This window comes from Phaseolus vulgaris, chromosome 8 (assembly GCF_051622355.1).
Source record: "Phaseolus vulgaris cultivar YP4 chromosome 8, ASM5162235v1, whole genome shotgun sequence".
NCBI lineage: Eukaryota > Viridiplantae > Streptophyta > Magnoliopsida > Fabales > Fabaceae > Phaseolus > Phaseolus vulgaris.
Genome location: NC_143505.1, coordinates 17,461,203 through 17,469,721, shown reverse-complemented (window position 1 = coordinate 17,469,721; position 8,519 = coordinate 17,461,203). Strand labels below are relative to the sequence as shown.

At 34.4% G+C, this 8,519-nt stretch overlaps 1 protein-coding gene across 2 annotated transcripts; it reads right to left on the bottom strand.

Moving 5' to 3' along the window:
- Nucleotides 1-1,897: 1,897 nt before the first annotated feature.
- LOC137824024 (Galactose oxidase/kelch repeat superfamily protein) lies at nucleotides 1,898-7,703 on the bottom strand. 2 transcript variants are annotated; one of them, XM_068629445.2, is made up of 2 exons: nucleotides 6,375-7,703; nucleotides 1,898-2,202 (listed from the first exon to the last, which is right to left on the bottom strand). In XM_068629445.2, the coding sequence occupies exon 1, from the start codon at nucleotides 7,524-7,526 to the stop codon at nucleotides 6,375-6,377; it is 1,152 nt and encodes a 383-aa protein (XP_068485546.1). In that variant the 5' UTR covers nucleotides 7,527-7,703; the 3' UTR covers nucleotides 1,898-2,202. The 2 variants fall into 2 exon arrangements, with proteins under 2 accessions (XP_068485546.1, XP_068485547.1); XM_068629446.2 differs by having other exon boundaries at nucleotides 1,898-2,137; nucleotides 6,375-7,641.
- Between the last annotated feature and the right edge of the window lie 816 nt (nucleotides 7,704-8,519).

Sequence of the window (8,519 nt, the reverse complement as noted above, 5' to 3'; positions counted from 1 at the left end):
TGCGTGTGCTGATAAGTTGGCTAATTTAAGATTTATTCATAAAGAATCATTTCATTGGTATAATAGACTTCCATTTAGTTTGTTTTTAGAATTCTTTATGAATAGGTATAATCTGACTATGTATAGTTTTTGTTAACATACGAGTTTTGGTCTAATTTCCCCTTATTTTTATATATTTTTTTCTTTTCTTTTAATAATACTTTTTTCGTATGGTGGCAAATGATTGTTGTTACTTAAGATGTCAACATAACTGAGATGTCAAGTTATATAATGATACCTAACATGAAAACTTTTAAATAAAAAAAAATATTTTTTGAATGAGAAACATTTTCATAATAGAGTTAATAATAATTATTTTTACCTATTCATTAGATTTTTGAAGAAAACTTGACCTGAAATGAAGCCGTTCTTATGTTTCATGTGAATGTCATATTCTTACCCAATATAGAAATATGGTTTTCCAAATTCATATTTATGAAAGCTAAAAGCCTTTCTTTCATCAAAATCTTTCATGAGATTATTCAAAGAAAATTATATATAAATACTAATGATGGTAATAATAATAATTATAATTGTGATACATGCACATAATTTTATTCCTTTATTTAAATTCTATCTTACTTTTTCTTTGATTAACTATTTTACAATTATTATTTTTATATAATTTGTTTCTAATACTTAACCTATATCATACGGGATCAATGATCAAGAAGGCCCATGGTTTAGGACAGTGACCTCCAAGTGGCGGGGACGTAAGAAAAAGGAAAAATAAAATAATATATATATACTTATTTTCTAACTATCATTAAAAATATTAGTTATCTGACATTTAGAATTTCAAAATAGTATTTTGTTTTCAGATGACTTTTATAATCAGTTTTATTGTTCTATATTGTTACAAATTTGTTTTCTATTTTATTTAATAATAATGCATTAAAATCACTAAACTAGAAACTAACCTGTGTATTTTTATTACATTCAAATAGTAACTAATTTTACCTTTCTAAAGTAGTTATAAAAGATAAACAAAAATCCATTAAACTCTGCCTTTCATTTAGTTTAATAATTAATTATGTTTCGAACTTAAAATCATAAACTTTAGCCTCTTACTCTTTTTTTTTTCTCTCTGGACATTGTTTAATTATGCCAAGTATTTGTAGTTTATTATTTTTATCACAGAACAAAAAAACAAGTTAAAAAAGAAAGAGAAAATGATACCAAATTTCAATATCTTCAAATTAAAAAGAGGAGCATTATTGTTGACAGGTAGAATCAAGAGGAACCAGTCTTAATAAAAATGGACTGTTTCTCCCCGCACCACCATAGGTTATTTTATCACCCCTATACAAAATATAAAAATATCTTTTTATCCATTAACTTCTCTCTTCTGTTACCCCTATACAAAATATAAAAAATACCTTTTTATCCTTCTTATGTCACCCCCATATAGTAACTTTCAGATTAATCCGAACATGTATTTGAAAAAAAGACTTTCGAATTATATAATCCAGAAGCTAAAAAAGACTTCTAGATTACATAATCCAAAAACTAATCATGCATATGAAAAAAGATTTCTGGATTATGTAATCCAGAAGCTAATTACGAATTTGAAAAAAACTTACGGATTTACAAAATATTACAGAAGGGTATTTTTGGAAATACGAAAATTTATGGAGGGGTGAGAATAATATATGGAGGTACAGGAAGAAACAGTCATGAAAATGTGATATCTAAGATTGAGCATGGACACCTATGGAGAGATTCAACTATGTTACTAACAGCATTAACCAAAGATGATTTGAGAAATACTGTTTTTATTGCAAGCTCAAGCTTTCTATTGAATAGTCTTTGAAATGGTGATATAAGAAAATGGATCATTCTTGAAAGAAATGCAACATGAAACAAAATAATTCACATGATTATTAATTAAAATTACAAAAAGCTATTACAGAATAGAGTTTGCCAATATCAGTAGGAAAAATTGTTAACATCCATACTTTGTAACAGCTATACTATACATACAACACATATAGGACTATTATCTATAACATACTTTATGTCAGCTTCTGTTCCTGCTTGATATCAATGTTGCACATACTTTTGGTACAGCAACATGCCAGCATCTGGATACTACCATCTGCAGCAAATAATTCTTCAAACTGATATTTTCTTCTTTCAGAAGTTGTGTGTTCCCTTTGTTTTCTATTAATTGAAAATCACGGGGTCACACGGATAGAGATAAAAGGAAACAGCATCATATTATTGAATGTTGAACAATTGAAATTAGATTAGTGAAGAAGTAGAAAATGGAAAATCTCAATAATGGTAATCAACTTGTAGACAAAAAGTAACTTCCTGACACCACCAATCAATAGAAGAACTTCAATTAAAATAAAGTTTGAACTTGTGAAAGCTGCAAAACTTACTTTAAATTCAACATTTCAATATATAGATAGAGAATAAACCAAGAAACAGCTTATGGGCAATGGAGAAACTATGATCATAAACTTTCAAAATGGAGTTCTTGTCTTAAAAAAACCAAGCGCTATAGTACAGACCAGAAACATCAATGTAGAAGATAATAAACAAAATTCATACACAGTCCATTAACAATTCAAACCTCTAAATCTTATAACTATTATGCTAAAAAGTGCAACTAAGTTTGTAAGGGGTCAATTAACTATATTAAGTAATCACGACACTGACACTGAATGATGATAAGGGCTGAAGCTCAAACGGGTAAGAACCTCTTTTGGTGCAATATGAAACTCATGTTACTAACCAAGAACCAATCATACAAAGAGATGAGAAGAACAAGACAAACCCAACTGACACACAAGTCAGTCAGTTATAGTATATAAATAGCAATGTTATTACTGTAGTAGCAGGTTTTGGAAACTGGGAGTGCTGAGACTCTCACATTCTCAGTAATCAATACAAATTCACAATTTACCTTTTCCTCTCTATTCTTTCTCTTTACCTCTACTTCAGTGTATTGTGTCGTAAATTCTTTTCATTCTTGGTACCAGCTGTATCAACTGGTAGCAAAGCTCTGATCTTAGGGCTGTGGGTATCAAGAATGGATGCAAGTGAGGCAAGTAAAATACTTCAATGACTAGGAAGAAAATGGAAGGAAAAATGGAAATTGTAGAGAAAACACAAAATGAACGCTCCAGTTTGCAAACACCAGAAGAAGAAAATAAGCCTGGAGGAGGAGTCATAAATATCTTTAGCCAAATCACGGTAAAGAAAGACATTCTTCACATCCATTTGATGAAATTACCAGCCTTTGGAGGCTGCAAATAGAGAGAATAGTTCTAACAATGTCATTATGGCAACTGGAGCTAACATCTTTAGTGTGGAGATTCGTGATACCACGTCAATAAAATTTGCTTTTGATGCCTTATTTGATTTTCCTTCCCTCTATATATAATGCAAGCACATTTACGGCTAATCATTACAATTTATTTCTAATTCAAAATTGATAGGCAGACTAGTACGCTATCAAATTAATAGGAAGGATTAATAATGGATTTCCTTGATTATGATTTAACGTGATTACCTTATTAACACAAAAGGCCTAACCACAAGCTTATTAACACAAAATACCTAACCACAAGCTTTGTCCTCGTTTTTATGGTCCTTTTCAGATTTTGGATAGAATTGGTAAGGTAGCCTATAAGCTGAATTAACCAGAGGATAGCAGGATTCACCTGGATTTCATGTGTTTATCCTGAAGAAGATAGTCAGCTCACCACAATTGTGAACATAGAGCATCAACTCTACCTCATTTTCACATCAAGGACAAGGTGGATCTTTTTATTTCTGGGAGAGAGAGAGGAGGGGGTTGTTTTGTTAGGAACTCAAGAAATAAGAACAAAACAAACCCAACTGACCCACAAGTCAGTCAGTTATAGTGTATAAACAGCAATTTTATTACTGTATGGTTTTGGAAACTCACTATGAGAGTGCTGAGACTCTCAAATTTTCACTATCCAATACATATTCACAGTTCCTTTTTTCTCCCTATTCTCCCTCTTTAACTTTACCTATGTGTTGTAGTGTAAATTCTTTTAATTCTTGGTACCAGCTATCTCAAAAGGCACTTATAAATTATTGTAAAACAAAAAAAACAGAACAGAATAGTATAATAAAAAAAAGAACCTCAATTATGAGTGAGATAGTGTGAAGTAGAAAATGGTAGGTAATGGAATAGCTCAATAATCGTAATCAATTTGTACACAGAAATAAGTTTATGACACCTTCAATCAATCATTAAAATAAACTTTGAACATTATTAATATAACGGACTTAGCCCATAGTTTCTATTATTATTTTCATCTGTAAATAAACAACCCTGTGTGTGTATTTTACACAAGGGATATTAATCCTATATTTATTCTCTTTAGTCTTAATATGGTATCTAGAACATAGGATTAGAGTTCAATTTTTTTTTCTGGTAAACCCACCATTCACGGTATTTTCCAGCTGCTGCCGTACTCCTAACAAATGTACTTTAAGTTTAACTCAACCTTACAAAACTGGCTTGTAAGGTGAGGTTTGCATCTACTTATATACTATGAATTGACCTTATTTCTAGTCGATATGAAGTCTTTAACACAGTTCCTCACGCCAAGGCTGCCAACTCATTTATGGGTAGTCTGATAGTAGTCCGATAGTGGGTGACATGATAGTTCCAACACAAACTCTCACTAGGACAGACTCCAAATGACTCTGATATCATCTTAAGAAGTGAACTTTAAACTCAACCCTAAAAACCGACTTGTAAGGTGAGTGAGGAACTATGAATTAGTCTTATCTCTAGTCGATGTGAAATCTCCAACAAACATATTGAAAACTGTAAACATAATTTAAATTCAATATATGTGTTTATGCGTGTAGAAAATGAACCGCATAAGACAACTAAGCTTCTATCTATGCTGACATCACAAAGTGTGGGTCTCTAGACCACCACCAAGGAAGATACTAGTTCCATCATGATTGTTTTACTTAAGTATAATCTTGATCAATTATTTAATTGTATAGTCAAGATTAACTCCTCCCATCTTATGCTTTCACTAGTTATTATGAAAAATAATGAATCTTCACCATATTTTGAGCACAAAAGGATGTTGATGATCAAGATTCGATTTAGTCAATTCTAATTTTGACCAGCCCTGTACAGTAAGGTAGTCAAGATTAATTGTTCCTATGATAACAAGTGGAAACAATACCCACTTAATTTGCATACACTTTATCTAACTAGAGTCAGGATCCATTTGAACTGTCAACCATTTGACCTTGACAGTTTACTCACTACTAAGGCTTGATACTTAATAACAAAAAGAAAGCTTACTCCTAATTAGAGAACTTCCTCTTAACTTTCTGCATCACAATTTTTTTAAATATGCTTATTTAACTTGAAGTTCTATAACACGAATAACAAGATGGTTATAAAAGTATGAATTCGAGCATCAGCAAGAACTGAAAATAGGGTATTATACCATAAAGGAGAAAAGTATCTGTTTCAAAAATTTCAACAATATTTCTGAGCTTGATCAAATTATGAAACTTTGTAATGCTAATTAGTCTAATTATGCAGCTAAACTGCTTAATATGTCAGTTCAGCTAGCATTTCTGTTTATCAGAACCATAACATGTTAAACAGATAAATAAAAAAGAACAACAGCGTTTTTCCTTTCCTAACTTTCACTTGCAATCTTAACCAGAAGAGGTAAGCGAGACATAAATACATAAACATCCACTCACAGCAATAGGATAAAAAAGGTAAAAAAAAATACAAAATCAAGCAGCATAGTAGAATCCTTACTAGCCAATGTAAAAGGCAATAAACAAAAAAAGTGTTGCATACAGCCCATCAACAACTCCAACCTTATGCATGTTAACCAACTAATTTTGTAAGGGGCGAATAACTATTATACACACAGTTAAGAGACAGTAGTTAGTACATTTAATAGTTAGTACAGTTACGAGAAAAATGCAAACACCACACTGGGTTTGATAACTGAAAGCTCAAACAATTAAGACGCATTTGGTGCAATACCCTCAAGCCAACCAATATGAAACTTATCTATATTTGACCCAAAGAGCCAATCAACCAAAGAGATGATAAGATAATTGGGACTATAAATGATTTCATGACCAAAAGAAGCAAACAAATTATTGTAAAACAAACAACATAAAACAAGCAAGGCCAAAAGAATACACATTAACTTAATTTCATAATCACAAGCCACTATAATCATTCGTAAAACAGACAAAAAGAAGAAAACAAAACCAATTTATAAGGTTAAATTAAGTGCTCCTTAAGAAACTATGAACCGAAAATTGGTAATGTCAAGAAACAAAGATACCTAGTATTGAAGATCAGGGCCATGACGTTCACGCAGAATACTATGCAGTGAAACAGTTGAACAAAAGCTAATAACTTTGTGAAACCTGTTCATCAGTGATGGCAACGGGGGCACTTTCCTCCACACACACCTCCCACTCTCCCCATCAATCTCACACACACAAGCAGGGTACATCCTATGGTAATCCTCATTGTAAACATATATAAGATCCCCCAACCCAACACACTTCAAGCTTGCAAATTTATCATCCTCATCACCATCAAACAAGCTACAGAGCAAATCATGTGGCATCACAGCAATCTGGCTGAACCTCATGGTCCTCTCATCAACCTTCCAAAGCACAAAGGAAGAAGATCCGTGGGGTAAACTGCACACCCCAGCAAGCACAAGCATCTCCCTACAAGCAACCAAGAAGGAGAACACAACCCCATGAGGTCTAAGGGTGTGAACCTCACTCCAAACCCTATGATGCAAGTCAAAAGACGAAACAAAGCAAGAGTATATTTCAAAGACATAAAATTTCCCTTTGAAGAGGGCAGAGGATAGGGAAGAGGAGGAGTTTCCTGATCTGAAATCAGGAGGGAGAGGAGGCCCAAGGTCCCAATTCCCCAGAAGAGGGTCATAAATCTCGACATCCAAACGGTCCTCTATGTCAACAAGGTTCCCAATGAACTTGACCCCACCGACAACAATGAACTTGGGGTGACTAATGGTGGTACCTTTAGCATCATGGAAGACACCCAATAGAGGGTTGATCCTGGGAAAGTGGAGGGGAGGGGTGGCGTGCCAGGAAGGGTGGAGGATAGGGGTGTAGAGGAAGTTGGGGGCAGTGATGAAGAAGAAGGAGTTGGTGCCAATGAAGGAAGTGTTGGGTTGGTGTGGATGGTGGTGTTGGGGGGTGGGGAGGAGGAACCAGGAGTTGGAGGAAGGGTCAAAGGCAAAGGACTGGTTGTTCTTGGAGGAGATGTTGTGGATGCCATGGAGGAAGAACCATGGGTGGTTGGAGTGATTAGAGAGTATGGAGAAGGAAGGGGAGGAGATGATGGAGTGCCATAGCTTGCAGACTGTTGAGACTCTGATGAGGGTGGGGATTGGGAGCAGAGAGAGGATGAGCTGGATGAGGTCAGAGCTTAGGTTTGTGATTTCTGTCATCTCATCTTCATCAGATATTGCATCTCAGAAAAGGGAAGAAGGAAACAGAAGAGTAATAGTTAGTGGTTGAAGCGTTGACGGGGTGATCAGTGCCGTGTGTTGAGACTTTATCCATAAAACTCACTCTTCTTTCCGACAAGTTCTCTTATTAGAGATCACACGTGTCTTTGTTAGTATGCATAGTGGGCCATGAGAGAGTAAAGAAAACAAAAGAATTATTATTGAAAGATATCACTATAAAAGTATATATACATAGCCCATGCAAATAACAACTAACTACAAGGGAGGACGTTACAAGAGAATCCCTAACACTCCTCGTAAATTTATGGTGGCTTATTGATCAAAGTGAATTTAGTTCAGATGGGTTTTGTAAAGGGATCTACAACTTGATAGCGAGCACAGATGTGAAGGAGTTTAACATGTTGTTGGATATGGTCTCTAACAAAATGCAAATCAAGTTCAAAGTGTTTTGATTTGGAGTGCATAATAGGATTAGCACTAAGGAGAACTGCACCAAGGTTGTCAGAGTAAATTTGCGGAGTAGATGTGGGAATGTGTAACTCACAAAGAAGGGATTGAAGCCAAAGAATTTTAGTCATAACAGCAGCGATGGCATGATACTCAGCCTCTGTGCTGCTACGAGACACATTTTTTTGCTTGTGAGTGGACCATGAAACGAGATTGGAACCAAGGTAGACACAATAGCCGGTTGTGGATTTACGGTCATCAACATCAGCAACCCAATTAGCGTTTGAGAAGGCTAGAATAAACGAGGAGGAATGAGGATGAAGCATGATGCCATGATCAAGGGTACCTGCAAGATATCGAAGGATGCGTTTGACGGTTTGCCAGTGATGAACATGAGGGTCATGCATGAACTGAGAAACTTTGTTGACAAAGTATGATAACTTTGGTCGAGTGACAAGAAGATACTGCAACGCTCCAATAATGGATTTGTACAATGTAGGATCATAGAAGACTTCAGATGAGGAG

Coding starts and splice junctions, on each gene's coding strand:
- LOC137824024 (XM_068629445.2), bottom strand. CDS start 7,526: ATGACAGAAATCACAAACCTAAGCTCTGACCTCATCCAGCTCATCCTC.